Raw genomic sequence first — 21,702 nt, 5'->3', positions numbered from 1 at the left:
TCTACCTGGCCAGGCCGGTGCAGGCTGGGTCATATTCTACAGCCTTTTGGCACATCCGGGGCACCACTTCTACATCCAATGTGACTGAAGGGTCTGTATTCTGGTGGCTCGTTCAGGCTTTCGGTAGGTGCAGCTGTTCTTGGAGACATCTACAGGGTCGAGCAACGAGGTACTACTATAGGAATTTTCTTTTGGGTGCACGTACTTTCATTTGGCGATGTTTCGGCGACTTATCACTTCTTTTGTAGGCTTTTTTGTAGGCTTATCTTTGGGGTGTCGCACATTATGGGAGGCACAGCAGCGCAACTACTTGTCATGGTGCAGCCTGCATTTCTCGCTTGGAGTATGGTGCATTATCGAGATGGTTCTAATACACTCGTTCCTCCCGGAGACAAGTCATCCGTATTCGGGAGGGACTCGTGAGCTGATTTCAGGATTTGACGTTGTGTAGATCAATCCTCTCAGCAGTTTCTCGTGGATCCGTAGTTCAATGATCTTGGCCGTTATTTGTCTTGTCTATTCTTCTGACTTGGCACTGCCTGAAATCTCGTCCTCAGACATCAGCAATACATCAGACGGAGTATGGTATGTATTGTATGTTTAGATTATCACAGCATCTCCCTGACTAACTTGTTCACCAGTTTTGACGGTCCCAATTGCGTACACGATCGTAACAACCACTTTGTGCTTCTGGAGGTTAATGTATTGAGCAGAACCGCCCATCGAGTGTTCCCGTAGTAGAACACGTGTACATGTAATGCTGAGGATAGCTGAACCGATACCCATGGGACAAAATGTGGTTACGAAATCACCTACATGCGAGAGAAAATAATATGATCACCGGTGTGGTAGAATGAGTCTGATAGACAACGCGAAAAACAAATTTTCAAAACGGAGGAAGGATACAACTTAGTACTACGCACAGCAAGAAAACCCACACAACACTAATAATCCTTGTTGTAGCGTCCACAGGGATAACACATCCATACTAGAAACCTGTTGAAGGAACCTTCAATGGTCGTGTGTGAATCTGAGTCGTGATTGGTGTGGTGGTTGGTCACGAAGTGCGATGGGGACATGTCCGGTGATGGACCTCCAATGGCTTGAAAAGATTGAACTGGATTGACGGCTACGGCGTGCGATGGGGATGGGTGTAATGATGTACCTCCAGTAGCTTGCGAAGATTGAGCTCCGTTGCCGACCACAACGTACGATGATGGCCCTGCCTGTACAGAGACTACTTGCGAAGATGATCCCGGCTGTGACGAGCTGGCACCTAAGTGAGGAATACTACCCGTCACCGCCGATGGCTGTGTCTTGCGTACCCGCTTCATTGCGATATATCTCTGCGAGTTCCGTCTCTCATAAGAATAAAAGTGTCCAGAAGATACAACTAAAGCTTACCTGGAACCCGCGCACAGCAGATACCTCAACGACCTTGGGATGTTTCATCGCTGGAGCAATGTTGGTGTCGGAGAGGACTTTTCCCCGACCACGCATCATCCTTTTCCAGAGGTTTCGATTGTCTTTGCTACCGAGGTCGTCGGGGTGAGTGGGATCATGAGATGGTGGGCTCTGCGCGTCCGTGGGAGCCTCGTCTCGCTGATCGCCTTCATCCTTTCTGGCGCTGGGCGGATCATTCGCGGAACCACGCTGAAAGCCGTCATATTGAAGTGACATTGTGGGAGAGCTAAAATGGCACTCACATCATTGTCACCTTGCTCACCTTTGCCTTCTCCCACTTTGCCTTCTTGTACTGGTGGATTGCCTGACATAGCCGCGAGCTCCACAGATGAGTTTGAACGAGCACGACGAGCGAAGAACTTGCGCTTCGAGCGTTCCTTTTGAACAGACTCGTCTGCCGGTGGGTGAGGGCGAGAGAAGACCTTGAAGAAGCGGCGAGCTGAAAACAGGTGGGGGAGATGGGAGCCTGGTGTTGCTGGTGGAAGAGATTGACGCGAAGACTAAAATTACATGTTGTCAGTATTGTGTAGTTGCATGGAAACATGAATTTACCTGAAAGAAGTTGTCATATGGATTATCATTCCCCTCGATGATGCCATCGCCCCCAGTAGCATCAGCCTGCCACAGCATTGTGAGCAAGGAAGACAGGCGGTCAAACTTAAAGGTACTGACGTCAAGGTCTGATGATGATGGGGAGTTGGGCCGAGTTTCAGCCTGCAAGAGCACTGTGAGCAAGGAAGGCAGGCAGTCAAACATGAAAGTACTGACTTCGAGGCAAGATGCCAATGATGGGGAGTTGGGCCGGGTTTCCTGTTGTATGCTGTGTCTGTCACTTTGTTGAGGGAGTATGGATGCTACAAGCTGAGGATCCGTGACTTTGACAGACCAGAGAGTGAGTTTTTTGTTGTATCCGGCATATGCTAGATGGTGCCCATCTGGAGAGAATGACACATGGTAAAGCCATTCAGGGTCCCGGCTTAACTGTGCAAGTGGCCGGAGGGATTCTGTGTCCCATAGTTTGGCAATACCATGATCGCCCACGCACGCCAGAATATTGTGTTTGGGTGAAAGTGCGACGAAACTCAAAATATAGTTATGCTCGAAGGAATGGAGTAGTTTGCCTGATTTGCTGTTGAAAACACGTGAAATTCGTCGGATGCGGAGTAAAGTTTTGTGTTGTCCGACGACCACACCAACGACGTCACAGTGTTACCCAGGTCTTCGATGGGGCCCACAACAAGCTTTCCGGTCTTCGTGTTCCAAATACAAATTGTATCGCTTTCTCCGCCCGATGCAATTCTGTTTCCAGAGGGTGAATATGCAAGAGCACACACATCGATTTGCTCCGTCTCGATCGGGCCCACCTCGACTTGGCCACTTTCTGCTTTTCGAATTAGAATTGTTCCATCTTTCGATCCGCTTGCGAGATGATCCCCGCTAGGAGACCACGAAAGCGACCGGACCGCGTTGCTGTGACCTGTCCAAACGCCTGCGATCATCTCACCGTCAGTATTCCACCGCTGCACGCTTCCGTCTTCCCTCCCGCACGCAATCATCTTCCCATCAGGTGAAAGTGCCAGTGCATATATCTTTCCACCCTTGCCCTTCCATGGTGCTCCGACCAGATGTCCTGTGTTGCAGTTCCACTTCCGCATCGTGCCGTCCCAAGAGCCGCTCACAATGTGAACGTTGTCGTGCAAGAAGACGAACTCTTGAATCACCCTCTCGTGTCCTTTAAACGTGTGCTTTGGATATGCTTTCATTGAGGTTGGAGGTGGTTTAAACTTGTCCATCCAGGGTTCATGTACGATGCTGTACCTATTAACAGGCTCGCTCATAGCTCGTTATCGTAATCTGGTGGATTAATCTAACTCTGCCGGCACGGTTGGTGATCAACTATGGAGGCAAACAAGTTTATCAGCACTCACTGGTTGGTCTGCTTGTCTCTTGTTTGACAAGGTAGGTGAGTTTTGATATCCTGCAGGCGGAAGTCGTGGGCTCCACGAGGCGGCGCTAATGGTCCATTCACAGGGTCATGCCGCAATACAGCATTTTGGCCGGTTCGATCTTTGCAAACCACGATCTCCAACTATGCACTTTACCCAATTCAAATTACTCCAGTATGGTGAACTACGCTTTAGTGCATACTCGAGGCAACACCGCGACCTTAAGTCACATAACTTCTCGTGTCTGTTATCGTTTACTTCAGAGCTCATGTTACTGTTCATATGTACTCCGAACTCTGACTCTCTCTTACTCGTTTAAAGCTGTACTCCCGCCCAGAAGATGACACAACACGTTGCAGTCCTCGCCAGCGTCAGGATGAGCATTTTATCTGCGAAGTGACATCAGTGCAGGTACGAGACAGAGTGCGCAAGGGAATTTTTAGCATTCCGTGTGAGTACATTGTACTTCCGGTATATTCATGTGTTCTTCGCCTGAATCGGAACTTCAGAAGTGCTCAAGAGCACAGGCTGCACAGCTGACCTGCCTTAATTGCTTCCATGTAGTGCCCAAAGTCTCATGTTCGCCCTGTGCTCATCCCTCGTATCACCGCGGAACGCTGATTAGGCGTCTTTCTGTTCCACACTAGCTTAGAGGACCTTATCGATATGTTTCGCAATGGTCATCTAGTGACATTTCCTCGATCGGAAGAGAAACATGACGAATCCAGATGTCGATGTTCATTGTAACGGGTCTGATCGGTACCTCTCCTGCAGCGAATTGCCAGCTCCACAAACAGCCAAAATTATCATTTTGTCTACTGCTGGGACGTCACTGGTCAGTACGATCGACGGGCCTACAATGTACTAGAAAGTACTGATACAATATGAGCAACGACGACAAATCTTGGCAGCGGTTGCTCTTTTGTGACTCAAAATACTTCGCGATTGGTTGACTGACAGATTGTTCACGGCTACAGGTCAATTGCAACTCCCCCTTGACCTTGAAACCGGAGGAAATTTTCGTGTTACCGGTAATGGCGATGAGAACTAACCCTTTGTCGTCTAGAGTCAAAGTTGCATGCCGATTGAACAGAGTCTGAGGCAGTATTTGCAGGTCAATTCTAATATGCTCTATTGAATGTACATTGCGACTGAGTCCGATCATGATGTGGACGTTGATGGCGAGAGAAATAGTCACACCAGTATCATGCTGCCTGGCGCTCGAACTGGGCCATTCTTGCTCGCATTCAGTCCATTTCTACTTAGCACTCGGACATAACCTGCAAGGTTAAAAATGTAACGAATTCTGGAGCCCAACTTTAACCTTCCTTTCGAGTCGCATTTTCCCTTGCACGACGAACCGATGTCCACATCCCCCCCACCTATTCTCCGTTCGCCGCTTCTGGAATGCCATCTCTCGATGTACACAATTTTGTTCTTACTAGATCTAGGAGTAACAGAGATTTGTCGCAATGAAAAGACAAAGCCATTGAAAAAAAACGAGCGCTGCTCTTCCGGTTGCATTCAGAAGCCACCGGAGGTCCATCATCACACGCCTCCCCATCGCACTTTATCACCTATCACACCAACCGTGACTCAGATTCCGACTCGAGCACACAAAAGACCTGTAACAAATTCCTTGACAAGATATATTTCCCTTGTGGACATTATTATGACGATTAGAATGGGAGTCTCATCTGGATTGTTATACTGGCTCAGTTTGTGAATGTATTTGGTACTGATGCTATTTGAGTATCGCACGCCTTCTTCTATCGAAAGCCGAAAGCGGTTGTTTGGATCCAAGGGCTTTGCCAAATAAAGCTTCACAGCCCCTCCAATTCAACATGAAACGTCTCTCCGTTACCAACGTCATTACATGATTGTAAATTCTTTCATAACCCGGAGGATGATAAAAATGACGTCTAGCTTAGTCTTCAAGTGTCTATGTTCGACTGCACGGTTTTGCGTTGGTGCACCTACACTGTGACGCGTCGGACCTCCTGGCCCCGTATACGATATGGAGGTTCATGAGACATCAGTAGCGCCGATCTGATAACCCGCATGATCTTCACAACCCTCCACCTCTCTTTTCTCTTCATTTTGCGGTCGCCCTCTTCTCGCGTCAGCATCTGTGGATTGCACTGTTCGCTTGTGGCAGCTGCACACAGGGACAGAGATCGCACAGTACAAGCACTCGGATGGGGTGTACCATGTTGCGTTCTTGGTGGATGGACGCTTTCTATTTAGTGGTGAAAATGACGGGAAGATATCACAATGGGAAATCCGGGAGGAGGTGCTCACATCAGCAGGCAATGACCCTTTGGCCGGGAGCCTGAAGAAGAAGGTGATTTAACTGTTCATCAATCCGTGCACAAGCTCACGCGCGGTGACCCACTCTAGGCCCGTCATTCACGGGGAAAACAAAAGGTCCTTGAACCGCTTTTTGATGTACGTGGTTTCATGATCAGCGGCCAAATGTTCTTACACACCCTTAGTAGGAGATTACTGGTCAGCGCCGCCATAAGGTGCATGGGCACCTCGGCGGGTCTCCTCTACGGGCTACTTCCTCTGCAACGCGTCACGTTGATCCAGAATTCACTTCGTCCTCTCCCTTTCACGATGTCAAGAGCTTCTTCAACTGCATTCGTCCGTTATCTGTCAAGAAGGGAAAGCAAAGGGAGCATCGGTCGGAACGGGAGGCTCCGGTCGTTGTTGACGTCCCGCTCAGCGGACAGGTAACATATGTTTGTAGTGTGCGATTCTGTTGGGTTCACGAGATCTAACTGTGTCCTTCGCCAATCGGTGAGGCTGTTGAAAAGAGACCGGATCCACCACCGCCAGTATACGATGTCGACCTCATGAATGACGAGCAAGAGGAAGACATTCTCGGTATTCCAGTACCTACTACCAGGTAGTAAACGCTTGTCTGTTTATTCGATATTCTCCTGATGTAGTTTGTCCTGTAGGTCCAATTCACCCAGCAAGAAACTGATTTTTAATCAATGGCTTGCGAGCCACAGCCAGAAGCAGGACCGTCTCGTGCTGTAGCCACTGAAGAACCTTCGACGATGCAATTATAGGACGTTTCAATTCCTTCATAGTTGAACCTTCTTTCTGAAGACAGACCTTGCTTCTTTTTGATTAGGGGGTGTTCCATATCTTGACTTTATTACACTTTCTGTGGACTTCAATATTCAATGTTGACGCTCACTCCGATTCTTCCGTTTTCAATTCATTTCATAGATGACATTGCACATATACTACGGTTGTTTTCAGCGCACGATGCTTCAGTGCAGTTGCCAAGATCCGTCACCCTGACTTGAGCGTGAGAACCTAATGACACTGATAGCCTCGTGTCAAGTGAACGCGGCCAAACATGCTGCGACTGTCGTAGTCCACTACTACCATCTACATCTACCAACCAACTATGAGTGAGACGCCGCCAAAACCAAAGCCAGGCTCTCTGCGCGACAGGATCGCCGCGTTCGAGAACGCCAACAAGGGTGCGGCACCCGCCCCTGGGCCTGCACCACGTCCAAAGCCCTCGACCCTCCAGTCATGGAAACCAAAGGTACCTTCACCACCTCAGTCGCCAGAATCTGAGCGTAAGACTCCGGGGATGTCTGCATCAGACGCGATGGAGAGCATCGGAAAAGGCGGGAGTCTCAAGGAGCGCATGGCTGCTCTCCAAGGAAAGGGTGCGTTTGGTGGGGGCACCCCGCCCCCGATCCTCCCAAAACCTACAGACAAACCAAAGTGGAAACCACCACCACCAATATCACCTCCTGCAGATGAGGTCGTTCCATCAGGTGGGGCGATTGAGGACCAAGGGTCTCCTCCCCGTGCTGCGGGTGATCCTGATCATGATCCTGCCAACCTAGAAGGCGAACACGAGGCCCAGGATGGTGCCGCTGAGATTGAACAAGATCCGGAGGAAGAAGAGAGGCAGCGCCGTGCCGCGATCGCTGCTCGTATGGCTCGTCTTGGTGGTGCACGTGTCGGCATGGGCCCGCCTCTGTTCGCCAAACCGGCTCCCAAGAAGCCAGCGACTCCTCCACCTCAGCCCAAGAATGAGGAGGAAGTGGTTTCTCCAGATTCAGCTTCAGAGGGTATGCCATTCCATCTCATATACGTTACGAAATAACGCGTATCCTAGTGACTACACCTCCTGCGGAAGCTATTAGACCTCCCACTGCCGTCAAGGAAGAGGCGCAGACTGATTCAGGTGGGTATCCTGATTTCTGCCCTAAAGTCAGTATTAATGATGTTCTACAGATTACTTCCCCGACCCTACACGTAAAGACTCCGACTCTTCCTCACTCTCCCTTGCAGATTCCCCTTCCAACGCGGCAACCACCCGCTCAATGCCAGTACCCGCCGGTCCACGCCGTGCAGCTCCCCCGCGCAAGAAGGCGTACAAGTCCCCTCCTGCGTCTCAGCTCCCAGATGTCCCGGTACCTGATGCAGCACCAGAAGTTACCGAAGAGGCCCTAGATGCTGAACCCACAGAAGAACCCACTGCTCAGCCTATGACTGAACCAGAACCAGAGGCCAGACCGTCTATTGTAACGGTGACGTCACAAGAACACGTCGAAAGTCCAGAACAAGACCCAGTCCCGTCATCGGAGCAGATCCTCGTCATCGGCGACGTACAGAGGGAGATCGGCGAAGTAGGCGTAAGTGTCGAGCTTGACACATCCGAGGTGGGCCCCGCAGACAAGCTCGAAGAGGAGGATGACCACGTCTATCATGGCGAGCCTGAGCCTGAGCAGGACGAACAAGAACAAGAGCAGGAGGTACAGGAGCAGGAAGAACATGAAGTGCACGAGCAGGAGGAAGAAGACGAAGCAGAGGAAGAAGCGCGTAGGCAACGTGTGGCTGCTAAGCTCTCCCAGATGGGCGCGTTCAACCCACTTGCGGGGCCCCCGCCTGTACCCCGCCGGGATTCCATACCCTCACCTACCGCTAGACATGACTCCCCCGCTCCACCTGTCCCCATAGAAGAACCTCTCGACGTCGAAGACGAGGTCAATGTGGACCTTGAAGAAGTCGGCGAATCAATTCCCTCTCCTCCTGCTGCCCATATCTCGCCCCAGTCACACGTAGAAGAAAAACCAGTGCAAGCCCAAGAAGCAAGAGAAGCAGACGAGCCCGCTTCTCGTGCTGGTGAATTCTAATTTTACCACCTGTACTCATGTTGTAGTGTATTAATCGATCTTTCGTTGCTTTTTTTGTACCAGACGAGTTCGACGATGAATCTCAGCCTGATTTGGGCGCAACTCGCCGCGTGCTATATCACGATGAGATGGACGAACAAGAGCGATATGAGGATCGGGTTTTAAATGAGCCCGAAGCTTGGGAGTCTGCATCACAGCCACACACTCTTCATGATGCTCCTCTATCACCGCCACGTCCTATCCCACAAGATGACGACCCAGGCCAGGGTGACCCGAATCAATCAGGCACAAGCGCCCAAGACGAGGAAGCCGCATTGACAGATGCCGTTGACTCAGCACCGTCAGATAAAGCGCACGAGATCCTTGAACCGGAACTAACCCCAGACCAGTACCAGGACGACGACGAAATGGCACCTGCACGTATCACACGTCCCGTCCCGCCTCCGCCTGTCAATTTATCATCAAAGCCATTGACTGCACCGTTATCTCCTCCACCACCACCACCCAGACTGCCATATGCACTCCAGGCTGACGAGGAAAGACCTGAGTCGCCTGCACCGCGGCCTGTGCCTCCTCCTGTCAAGAGTGGTACGTAATCTTTGTGCGAGTGCGTGAAGCTGACGTGTCGCTGAGATCTTGGTTTGGCAGTGAAAACCGCTGAGGAGCCACCTGCACCGCCCCCTCGCGTTGCTCGGCGGACAAGTGCGAGCATCAAGTCTGTGGATATCAAGGAGGAGCCACCTGCACCACCCCCTCGCGTTCCTCGGCGTACGAGTGCGAGTGTCAAATCTGTGGATATTCTGGAGGAGCCACCCGCCACACCTCCTCGCATTGCCAGGCGTACGAGTGCAAGTGTCAAGTCTATGGATATCGAGGCTCCACCTACACCACCGCCTGTGCCGACCTCCCCTCGCCCCTCGTTGCGCAGACCGACTTCTCCCCCGATCATCACAGCACTTCCCCTGGTTGTTCCTGTCGAGGAGGATACTGAGCAAGGTATGTTGTTGTCAGCTTTTGGTGTGGCAACTACTGATAGGAGTATCCTTCGGCAGAGTTCTTAGATGCTGAGACACCCTCTCAGCCTCAACGAGTTCAAGAGCCTGAAGAAGGAGATGAGGAATCTGTGCGCAGACGGACGATCGCAGAGCGTATGGCGCGTTTAGGCGGGATCCAGTTTGGTGCACCACCAGTCCCCACGCCGCTTACTCGACCCACGTTTCCCCGTGCACCTCCCCCGACATCTATCCCTCCTGATGAGCCCGACGTTGATGCTAAGGAACCTGAGGAGAGAGATGAAACAGAGGAGGACGAAGCAGCGAGGAAGCAGCGAATCGCTGCGAAACTTGCGGGTATGGGTGGCATGCGATTTGGGATGATGCCACTCAGTGTGGGTGTAGCGCCTGTCACTGCCAGACGGCTTGCACCAAAGCAAGATGATAGTGAGAATGAAGATGCGGCGCTTCCTGTACCTGCACCTGCACCTCCCGCACGCCGACCACCACCACCTGTTGACATCGATCCGGAGCAGGAATACAGCCAGACGACGTCGGATGACGGCGTGCGTGTTGAAATGGAGGAGAGTGAGATTGAGGAAGTGTACTATTCAGATGAGGATGTTCGAGAGTCGGTTGAGGTAGGGGTACCACCTCTGCCTCCGCCCCGACGGCCGTCTTTGGCGCTGAGGTCTGTTGAGGTACTTCCAACTCCTCCTCCGCGTTCGCCCCCTCCCATCGGAAGACCTCCAATTCCATCCATCCCTACTTCCTTGCTAAACCGTCGCTCTAGCGTTGCGACGGGATCGGTACCGTCCTCCAGGATATCTTCGGTTGACTACTCCAGTGCGGCTGAGACTCCCGTACAAAAGCAGCGGATTCATTCGTCTCTACCCTTGGAAAGAGCCACCTCATCAGAATCTGGTACCCAGTCAGAGTATGTGATGGTAGAGTCTGAACTTGATGCTGAGGAAGAGCCTCCTGCGCCTCCACAACGCCGTTCAAGCCGTGTTCCTCCTCGCTCGGTCCCTTTACCGCCGCCACCTCCACCATCCGCTATCGACCCTCCTGAACAGATAGCCAGCAGTGCCCAGTGGGAACTTCCCTCGATCCCCCAGGCTATATCTGAGTTTGACGATGAAGGAGACCAAGCCTCGTCCGCATTCTCAGAAGACTCGACGTTCCATGAATCCACTTCAACACCAACACGTAAATCAGAGTCTCGCCGCACCTCAGGTCAGGCTGCTCGTCCTGTTGACCAGCAGCTCAGCGCGGACGACCTCATGTCGCTCTGGGGCAAGGTCGGAGTGCAGGTGGTGGAGTCTGCTACGGGGCTGTTCGAAAAATCCAAACGCTCGCTTGTTGGCGACGGTTCGTATGCAGGATTTGTCAAGGCTGTCCTTGCCCAAGTTCCCGATGCGCTACGCGTCTCAGGGGAGGGTGAGGATTGGGGATACTTGATCTACGTGCAAACTGCCGCGTCGGTGCAGCGCCGCGTTGCTGATATTCTTCCGGGCGACGTGATCGTCATTTTGGACGCGAAGTTTAAGGGGTATAAGGGACTTCACACATATAGCCAAACTGTTGGCGCAGGGGAGAACGGTCCGCTTGTAGGTGTAGTGAGCGAGGTGGAGAGTAAAAAGAGCAAAGTTCGTGTATGGCAAGCGAACCAGCATGTCGGCCAGCAGGTGAGTTTACTACGAAGATGGGGGCGGAGGGCGAACAGCGCGCTGACACCGAAGGCTACGCAGACTGTGGAGAATGTGAGTTATAGGTTGGAAGATTTGAAGAGTGGGGTTGTTAAGGTGCGTGATGTTTTTTTTGGTAAATATTTTTGCTGATTCATTGTCTGCGTTGCGATGCTTAGGTGTTCCGTGTCATGGAAGCATGAGCTTGTATGGATTTCATTTGCAGTTGTTGTTGTACGTACAATCTGGATGGATCGTGTACTATGATACATACTAGTGATTTTCATTTGTATTCGTTTACATTCGTTCATCATTGACTGGATGCTTTTTTTGAATATGTACTCGTTACCCTCATTGTGTGGCGCACAATGCCGTTCATGGTGTTCTAGCTCTCTACGGAGTGTGTGCTCTGAAATATGCCAAAATTAATGAGTATGACAACCAAAATCAATTGTTTGTAAATCGATTTACCTTGCACTATGGCGCTGGATTTGTTCAACTATTCTTACACACAACATGCACACATACACAAAGGATTTACATAACACAGAGTCGCGTACCGTTGCCGAGATGTATCAGGATGCTTTGGGATTAGCGTGACTTCCTGTTTTGGTAACACCGCACGACGACAAAATCGAGCTCGCTGTTGAGGGCAGCGAGCTCAAATAGTTGCCCAATCCTTCACCCTTTTCACTAGTTCTTTTGAGGGAAAAAAATTACCTGTAGCTTAACTATGCTTACTTTTGGACAACGCAGCCCTCCTTCCCCACCTCCCCCCACCCTGACCGCTTTTCTGGTATTTTCTGGACTCTAATTGAATACTTCTGGCTTTGTAGAAGTTATAATATATTTATACAATGAATACATCATTAATTGAGCCCATAATAAGCCCCTCAGAGCGCCCAGTATAAATACATGACAGGAATGGGTGAATATTGTAAGTTTGGAAGATATATGGTCAAAATAGCATATTTAACTAGCTACAGTTGATATTTTTTTCCCTCAAAAGAACCAGTGAAAAGGGTGAAGGATTGGGCAACTATTTGAGCTCGCTGTCCTCAACAGCGAGCTCGATTTTGTCGTCGTGCGGTGTTACCAAAACGGGAAGTCACGCTAATCCCAAAGCATCCTGATACATCTCGGCAACGGTACACGACTCTGTGTTATGTAAATCCTTTGTGTATGTGTGCATGTTGTGTGTAAGAATAGTTGAACAGATCCAGCGCCATATTGCACTTCTGGTGCTCAGTCTCCATGCAAGTCGGACACATAATGATTCTGTAGTACGAGGAATCGCACACCATTGAGAGCAATGCACCCTCTTCAGAGTTGTCTTCCGAGTCAAGTTCCATGCAATCGTTGCATAGTGCCACCTTTTTACAGCCCGTGCATGTGTCAATGTATCTGCACTCGTAACAATAAAATGTCTGACATCCTGGACAGCGGATAAACATCGTCTGGATGTTCTTCTGAGTGGCACACGCGCCACAAACCCACATCCATCCGCAGGGGCAAAGAATATGACCGTCCTCGCCTTGTACGCAATCGGGACAAAAAACTCGACCATTGAGATGCACACTAGTGGAACAGCTGTGCGATGAGCACCACCTCGTAGGCGCAAGAGTTGAAAAGCAAAAATTGCACCCATAAGAACCAAAAAGGTATGGCGTTATACCTGCACATTTAATATTTGCGCGTTCCGCAGCTTGCGCGGTGCGCGTTTTCATCGATGAGGAGCCTCCGCATTCAAGAGGATGACTCGGAGACGTGGAGTTGTGTTGACAGCGTCAAAGCTCTTTAAAAAAAATACAACCCATGAACACCAGCGATCAGACAATTCGAGTACACAATGGTAGGTTGATCAAACAAAGGCTTGATTGTCAATACCGGAAACTATCAGTTCGAGTCTCGAGAACACAACGGTCAAGGTAGGTCGATCAGACGAGGGCTTGGTTGCCAATGCTGGTAACTATCAGTTCGAGTCTCGAGAACACAACGGTTCAAGTAGGTAACGAGTGAAATCATGTACATGACTGCAAATCATTAGTAGTAGGTGATGCATCGCGTGGATGTGAGGTAGGAGTACGGAATGAGATGATGAGGATAGTAGCAGAACCACAATGTGCAATGGAAAAACAATCAAATTAGTGTGCCTGTAGACTGGTTCGCTGTCAAATGTTGCGCGAGAGTATTGCGACTCTGCTCAAATGAGTCGGAGGCTGGCGGGATTCAACATAGAATAACGGGTGTCCCAAGGATTGATGCATTCTGGTGCAAAAGGGTCGTCGTCCTGTATTTTGTTGCGCCACAGGACATCCGCCTCGCTGACTGACACGAAGTCGGGTGGAGAGGATAACTCATTAGCTGGCGCCGTGACTCGACTAGTACGAAACGACACTGTTTCTAAAATAATGCAAAGATTAAACAATAAATAGCATAAATGAGTGGAATGATAAACTCGCCATGGCTACTAGTATTGGATCGAGCAGGTTGCGTTGATGGAGGTGGTGAGTTTGTAGACTCGGAGTTGAAAAAGAGGGGAATGGTGTCACTCGCAGATTCTAGAATAACAAATAAAATAAGTACGGATGCACTGAGTCGTCACGGTAGTGGAAGGACAAACCCTTTTTGACTCGAAGTTTCTTCTGAGCTGCTTTCCTAGTAGTAGTTTCTGATGGTGACGGGGAAAGCAGTGTGTGACTGCGCTTCGCTATCGAAATGGATCAGTCCATGCGCAACTCGAATCATAAATAGTGACTTACCGTTTCGGCTTATTGTTGGTGACCTAGCCAGTGCCGCTTTCATCTTTCCTTTTCCTTTCAGGTCCTTGACTTCAGTTTCTGAGGTCATATCGAGTTCCATCAATGAACTCGCAAGCTCATTATCTGATTTGTTGCTGACTGAATCATCTGGACTGTCCGTGTCTGAAAAAAGAACATCTCGATCGCTACAATCATCACGTTCGGAATCTGAACCTGCTACGACAGGTTGTGTATTCCAAGATTCGTAGATATCATCAGGAATCCGGTTCCTTGTGACTAAGGGCCAGTGAAATTTGATGTGTGTTTTAGCGCAATGAAGCAAAAAATGTAAATGAACCCACCAAACCAGAGATGACAATCACTAACGCTGGCCTTGTCCCGGCCCTTGTGTTTCGCAAGGTCATTCCCAGTCGGAAACCCGATATCGACAACTGCTAGTGTTTGTCCACTCTTGTTAAGGAGTCGCCAAATAGGCTTCTCGTCGTGAGAACTTGAAGTCGACCGAAATGTTGCTGGTTGCCGCTTCTCGCCTTGGATATCCAAGTGTTCAAAGACCTTGGGAAACCAACTTCGTAACTGGCTAGTGACCTTGCGATACGTCCATCCACTTTCGATGATGAATTGTTGTTCAAGGTAACACCCGCGATTTTTCATAGCCTGAATTTCGTTTTGACCGTTCTTGCTTGGGGCTTTCGATACCCTTACGAGACCGTTTCGCTGTTTAACATTATGAATCAGCAAGTCAAAAGTCCCATGAGCATTGTCGACTGACATCAACTCCGCAGGTCAACATTGCAACTGACGCAACACGAAACACGCTCCCGGCTGTCGTAGTACCCGAAGTCGTGTTCCGGCGCGTTTGACTTCCAAGCAATTGCAAGCTAGTAGTAGTTTCCTTTCGGTCCTGGAAACAAATGCCCATGCAAACTAATATTCATGCACTAGTAGCTGTCTCTTACCTTCCGAACACCAGCCGATGGTGCTGGACCCTTGGCCAGTTTATGATAACCAGCAAGCCGAGTCGAAGACATAGTCGATAATGCCTCGTCCCGAGCAGTGGCAAGTGGCAGGCTTCCTCGTTTGCCAGTGACGGATGACTTCAAGTTGTCGTTGACCATTTTTCCACCAGTGATGCGAGTGAAAATATCCTTGACGGCAGCCGAGGAACTTGGATCTGGCTGTTTGTCAGCATCCCTTTGATCTTCTGCTGGTTTGCAACTTGAAGCCTTACGGGGGTGCTTGCTGCAGCCATGGCCACACTCCACGCAGTGGCCTTCATCCTCTGTTCGAGGAAAAAACTCCTCGCAGTCACACAGTTGACTGTCGGACTTGAGACCTCGGCAGAAGAACTCCCGATTGTCACTCGGTGCAGGATCCATGCACCTGTTCATGGCAGGGTTATGCATAATTTTGGCTGATTACAGGCATTATCATTATGCATGGCTGTTGCTAATCCCAAATCATCCTTCTTTATGCATAATGGTGCCTGCATCACACTGATCCCATAATAGGGATTTATATTCTTAGATTATTCTCATGCCCTACGCATTTTTGGCCACCTACCGTGGGAATTTCCCCACAACACCAAAAACATCGGCCATTTTGGGAATCTCCACAATATCAATTATTCCCACACCCTCCCCACCTCACTGCAGCTTCACCACTACACCATAATAAGTCCCCCCTTGTATCTAAATAGTAGTTTGGTACATACATGTATAAAATAACATAATAAACCACTTTTTTTGTGTATCCATGTGACAGCTCCCCCTCCAGGTCCATTTTAACATAGCCTAGGTTGCAGAACATGTTCACACTTTTGCCCCTTTGATAGGGAAATGTCCTATAGTATCCAGTACACACTTATGAGTGTATATGAAGAGATCCCCCCACATTTTTGACCACCTGAAGCGCCCTACATCATTAGATACAGCATATATACAGGAAAACACAAAATATGTTCCCATTTAATTAGTTCTAGGTGAACAGACTTGTAAAAATGATTCCCAGCATCTATTCAACAATAGGAACAATGTATCAGGAGCCCAGGACCATAGGATAATCCCCTGTTGCATGGTGTACCCCCCCTCTCCTGGTGGTTTACCCCCTGTGAAAATTTTTCCTGTAGGACCGGACCTCAATTGAGGTAGGGGGTCTATTTCTATGTATATTTAAGGTAGGTCTATCATATAGCTTGCCCAGGACACACATAGGATCCTGCTACAGGAACAAAAACATAGAAAATCGCATTTTTGACACTTTTGATGTTTTTCAGTATCTTACTCTTGCACAAATGACCAGACCTGCTCAGATATGATCAGTAGTACATTCAAAAATATGTTTTGTGCCAAGGATCAGCCCTACATAGGGTGCAAATGTGATATATGATGTACAGGGGCTTTTTCTACTGATAAGAAGCCTACATAGTAATAAAGCCTATGATAAGTGATCAAAGACCTGGGATACGTCCTATGTATTCCCCTGATGATAGATTTTAAGTTTTAGAAAGATCCATCAAGGACTGACTGAATGACAAGTAAAATCACATATGTGTGAAAAGTGACAATTGCCATCTTTTCACACAAAGTTACATTTATATATGATACAGGTCAAATCTTTCATTACAAATATGTAGGATACATTGTAGACTACTAAAGGAACCTATACTACATACTGCCCTGAGGTTGAAGGGTGGTGGAAGGGATGTGGTGTATATCTGAGTTGTCCTAGCATTAAAGTCCTACTATTGCTCAACTGACCATTTTCGATGTTTTGGGTCTTTGAACTTTCCCACACTCAATTTCTTATCTATTTCACTTCCTCAGCACTCAATTCTTGTTGGATTGTTCTGTACATTTAGGCCTATGATACTGAGTATATTTAAAATCTACTCCAGGTGTCTGATTATTAAATTTCGATGTATTGAAAGTATGGGCTCCTTATCAGTAGAAATAGCAAGCATTCACACTAACTCAAACCTCTGGCCTATTTTGAGCTGATCCTTGTGACAAAAAGCAAGTATATATACTATGATAATGATATATGAACAGGTTGTATTATTTATGCAAGACTAAGATACTGAAAACATCAAAAGTGTCAAAAATGCGATTTTCTATGTTTTTGTTCCTGTAGCAGGATCCTATGTGTGTCCTGGGCCAGCTATATGATAGACCTACCTGAAATATATATAGAAATAGAACCCCTACCTCAATTGAGGTCCGGTCCTACAGGAAAGATTTTCACAGGGGGTAAACCACCAGGAGAGGGGGGGTACACCATGCAACAGGGGATTATCCTATGGTCCTGGGCTCCTGATACATTATTCTTATTGTTGAATAGATTCTGGGATTTATTTTTACAAGTTTGTTCACCTACAAATAATGAATTGGGAACATATTCTGTGTTTTCTTGCATATGTGGTATATCTATTGATGTAGGACACTTCAGGGGGTCCAATAAAGGTGTGAATCACTTCATATATACTCCTAAACATGTTCTGAATGTCCTGGAACATCCCCCTATCACAGGGGCAAAAGTGCGAAAATGTTTTGTTCCCCACCCTATGTTGAATTGCCCCTGGAGGGGGAGCTGTCACATGGATACACAAAAAAAGTGGTTTATTATGTTATTTTATACATGTATGTACCAAACTACTATTTAGATACAAGGGGGGACTTATTATGGTGTAGTGGTGAAGCTGCAGTGAGGTGGGGAGGGTGTGGGAATAATTGATATTGTGGAGATTCCCAAAATGGCCGATGTTTTTGGTGTTGTGGGGAAATTCCCACGGTAGGTGGCCAAAAATGCGTAGGGCATGAGAATAATCTAAGAATATAAATCCCTATTATGGGATCAGTGTGATGCAGGCACCATTATGCATAAAGAAGGATGATTTGGGATTAGCAACAGCCATGCATAATGATAATACCTGTAATCAGCTAAAATTATGCATAAATATGACAGCATAGCCTGATCCATGAGAGTCCGAGTGAGAGGGAATGTGAAGATGACTTCAAGAAGCAGACGTGCAAACGACTCAAAGCAAGGTAAGTATGTAGATGCTGGTGCCTAGGTTTATATTTGTGGCTAACAAGGATAATTGATATATTGTCCACCCGCCTCGTTGACGTACTATTGTCTGAGTCGGCTCTCGTTATTCTCTACCACTCGCTAAAAAATATGACAAGACTAATAATGCTTGACACCATAGCTTTGCTCGATTAAACCAGATTGGTTCAGCAAGTGAGATATGGAGTTCTTTGGACCCTCGTCGACCAACGGAAATAGTCTCGAAGACTGGATATTCATCACCTTCCCACTCAGTTGCTGTCAGTCGGCAATTGTGTGGTGTGATATCCTCGGCAATAACTTCATCAAGGGTGGCAGAAAACTGCTGTTGTGTTTCGTCATTGACGAAAGGATTCCCGTGTGATGGAACAACAATGGCTTCGTGGTGGATGTGTTGTCTTTGCTGATTGTTGATGGCCTCAACCACATTCAGAGGTTCGTCGTCATTATCACTGTCTTCTTCATCAATAGGGTGTCCAGCACCAGTCTGATGTTGCCGCCGTGTTGTAGTTTGGCCGTGAACCCCATAGTATTCTTCGATTATGTCAGGATGGATGCCTTCACAGTCGTCGCGATACACGCCAAACTGCATGTGCCCTAAAAAACGTAAATCCTATGTAGGGAACTGCATGGGTATACCCCCGGGTAGCAGTGGTCGGACCCGTACCCGCACCCCGAGATATACCCATACCCCCACAGCGGGTACGGGTTTGTCGACGGGTACCTGCATAACGGACCCGGGGTACAACCCATGGAGGGTATACCCGCGGGTCTCTATGAATTATACCTACGAGATAACAATGTAGTAGCTAGTTTACTGTCTATTGATACTGTCCCATCCATCGTCCATGGCCTTCTCTTCCCCCACAACGTCTGGGAGCTTCAACACCTGAATTACATCCTCAGACTCAACAAGACGCAACTCACTCCACAGGCCAAGACAAAGAAGCGCGCGTGTTGACTGCGCTGATAGACGACTTCTGACGTGCGATAGGATCAGGCGACCGCGACTAAACAGTCGTTCTACATCAACAGATGTCGCTATGGCAAAATGTAAGCTTACAATGCGTCGAAAAACAGCCAGTTACATACCGGGGATGGTCAGGTAGTCGATAGCCATGCGTGAAAGCCGGGGGAAAGATTTCTGACGTTCGCACCACCAAGAAATAGGGTTAGTGACGTGTTCCACGTCCGTACTGAGGTACCGGTCAAGTTCGGAGCCTAGGTTAGCAGATTTTGGGGGTGCGAGCACTGGGAGATTGTCAAAGATGTTGTCGCTCTAAGAACTATTCAGTACAGATGCCAAATAAAAATAAAATAAAACATACCATCTGCGCATTGTAGTCTGACTCTAAGAGATCGTCTTCGCATCCCACATCAGAGTCATCATTGATTGATAAGTATGAACGTTCGAATTCTTCGCGCACAAGTCTCTCCGCGGTTTTGATTGAGTCATCTTCCCATCGTGCTGCCTTAAAGTATGTTAGCTTGTGCTGTGGATGTAAGACTAGAGTTATATAAATCTCAGTTTTAAAAAACACTAAGATCGAACAGCACATACCCATTGCGATTCGATATGTCTGAGACCTGTCCGTGAGCCGGTAATACCGGTTGAGAGTGTTCTTGGCCAGCCGAACTGCAGAACGGATTGAGAGAAGGTATTTTTTGTTGCGGGAATATGATGTGAGCATCTTGTCGACGTGATCCATTGCTGGGATCACTGTCGCAAGGTTGGGTGTTGCACGCGAAAAGTAAAGCGTTGCATCCTTTAGAATCTAACAGAAGCAAACAAAACAATGTTAGCACGTAGTTGTACCAAAAAAGGAATGCACCAACCTTAAGTATATCTCGCAGCTGTTCTAGTATTAGCCACTCATGATCCTCCAACTCGAACTTCCGCAATCCCAAGTCCCGCCGTTGGGTAACAGCATCCACGGCTTCTCGATGTCCAAGGGCGTAGTCCAACATGTCGAAGGTCGAATTCCATCGTGTTGCCACATCGCGTGGCATAAGCGTTTGTGGCTGCGCCAAGTCCTGGAGGATGCTGTGCCATGCAGGAAGCACAATGGTAGTCGAATGGATAATTTTATATGCCAGCTTTCGCAACTGGTAGGATGTAGATTGGGATCAATGGTGAGTTTTTAACAGTTTGATTGTACTTACTTTTCCAAGCGCTAATTTGACTGGTCGAATGTCTTTGTCTAGTGCTGTTCGTTCTTGATTGTCCAACAACTCAACCTCGTCAACAAATCCGTCATCGTTATCTACATCCTCCGCAATCCCTGCATCCTCCTCCTCAATATCTGCACTCAGGTCTTTCAGCTCATGGTCAGCGTCCGGTTTCTTCACGTCAAACTCTCGGATAAGCGATTTTGCCACGAGGTTGACGGTGTGGAGGAAACACCTTGTGTGAGTCGTTGCTCCACCGAACTCGAGTACCTTACTGCTCAGTTCACGAATCATTGCATCGTTGTTGGATGCATTGTCGCAAGTCACGCTCAGGATCTGTGCATCATGCATTTAGCTGCATGTAAGTTTTTTTTTTGTTTGAACAATACCTTTTCTGATATGCCGAATTCCTCTAGCATTTTCGCAAAGGTCTCTGCAAGCTCTTCGCCGGTGTGGGACTGTGGTCTTGTTAGCTCGTATACATGTACTAGATTAGTAAGTTTTACCTTCCCAACTTCAATCACATCTAATGGGATACATAGTGGCTCCCCTTCGTGCTCGAAGTGGGCCGAAAATGCGACCAGTGCGCGATGGTTGGGCGATGTCCAACCATCGGTAGTAAAATTAATCTTGCCGTTGTATTCCTGGTACGTCGTTAACATTTGATTTTGTCTAAACGAAAAAACACTAACCTGCAACATTGTAGCAACCCGTTGTCGAGTCCGCGCGAAGACAAGTTGCACATCACGAGAAACAGTGGATGGGGAAGGTATGTAATATTCGGGTCTCCCCGTCTTCATCAATGACTGGAATGCACGATCCTTGACGATATCGAATGGACGCAGGCTCTCGGACACCCAACGCACGATTTCAGCCCTGAAGGCATTGTTAGGCTCCAAAGACTATCAGAATACTTGGTTCGTACCTTGTTTCCCCGCGGGTATGTTGACGGTGCGAGTACGTGATTTTGCCCTTGCCTTTGCGTTCAAAGGATGCAGTAATGGATCCGTCTCGCAGAATGCTGTCAACGATCTTGTTACGCACTTCATTGGCATCCTTTGCGTTATCTGCAGCCTTCAAGACTTCGCCTCCCCAGCACAAACGCACATGTTTCCGCATGTTGCCCGTGGATCGTGCATCAGCCTTATCGAGGAAGCGTCGCACTTTTACCTTGCAACCATGTGCTTGGCACTTGAACTCGTGCGCACGGCGGCCAGCAATTTCGACGATTTGCGGTGTTGGATCAAAAAACGCGTACACAGGCGAGATCCACTCTCTCATTAGCCGCTCTATTTATGTTCAATTAATGTTCAATTCATGTATAGATTGTTGGACTTACTGAGCTCATCTTCGGCGCTCTCATCAGCCTCGTCATCAACCTGCGACCGTGTGTCGCTATTTGCAGGCTCGTCAACATCCAAGTTGGTACATTCATG

At 48.4% G+C, this 21,702-nt stretch overlaps 4 protein-coding genes across 4 annotated transcripts; 1 reads left to right on the top strand and 3 right to left on the bottom strand.

Moving 5' to 3' along the window:
* Positions 1-672: 672 nt before the first annotated feature.
* Positions 673-3,302, bottom strand: DEU56DRAFT_978687 (WD40-repeat-containing domain protein; the record flags this gene model as incomplete). Its single annotated transcript, XM_041359712.1, has 6 exons — positions 673-1,346; positions 1,405-1,653; positions 1,707-1,964; positions 2,017-2,178; positions 2,233-2,593; positions 2,662-3,302. 6 exons carry the CDS (start codon positions 3,300-3,302, stop codon positions 945-947), a joined length of 2,073 nt encoding a protein of 690 aa, XP_041211671.1. The 3' UTR covers positions 673-944.
* A 3,468-nt stretch (positions 3,303-6,770) lies between these two features.
* DEU56DRAFT_786765 (uncharacterized protein) lies at positions 6,771-11,735 on the top strand. The gene is made up of 8 exons (XM_041352383.1): positions 6,771-7,519; positions 7,567-7,635; positions 7,686-8,576; positions 8,651-9,175; positions 9,236-9,583; positions 9,640-11,267; positions 11,331-11,384; positions 11,447-11,735. The coding sequence occupies exons 1-8, from the start codon at positions 6,838-6,840 to the stop codon at positions 11,468-11,470; spliced, it is 4,221 nt and encodes a 1,406-aa protein (XP_041211670.1). The 5' UTR covers positions 6,771-6,837; the 3' UTR covers positions 11,471-11,735.
* A 1,423-nt stretch (positions 11,736-13,158) lies between these two features.
* On the bottom strand, positions 13,159-15,420 carry DEU56DRAFT_978684 (uncharacterized protein; the record flags this gene model as incomplete). The annotated part of the gene is made up of 7 exons (XM_041359711.1): positions 13,159-13,670; positions 13,730-13,828; positions 13,891-13,977; positions 14,030-14,305; positions 14,371-14,746; positions 14,802-14,933; positions 14,989-15,420. The coding sequence occupies 7 exons, from the start codon at positions 15,418-15,420 to the stop codon at positions 13,471-13,473; spliced, it is 1,602 nt and encodes a 533-aa protein (XP_041211669.1). The 3' UTR covers positions 13,159-13,470.
* Positions 15,421-18,182: 2,762 nt separating this feature from the next.
* DEU56DRAFT_731425 (uncharacterized protein) lies at positions 18,183-18,698 on the bottom strand (the record flags this gene model as incomplete). The annotated part of the gene is made up of 1 exon (XM_041348213.1): positions 18,183-18,698. A coding segment is annotated over one exon (516 nt), but the record flags the coding sequence as incomplete, so codon positions are not given.
* Between the last annotated feature and the right edge of the window lie 3,004 nt (positions 18,699-21,702).

The sequence above is a fragment of the Suillus clintonianus genome (assembly GCF_016758775.1).
Source record: "Suillus clintonianus strain FC179 chromosome Unknown DEU56scaffold_15, whole genome shotgun sequence".
NCBI classification, from domain to species: Eukaryota; Fungi; Basidiomycota; class Agaricomycetes; order Boletales; family Suillaceae; genus Suillus; species Suillus clintonianus.
Note: the sequence above shows the minus strand (reverse complement) of the source record. Positions and strands in the feature narration are given on the sequence as shown.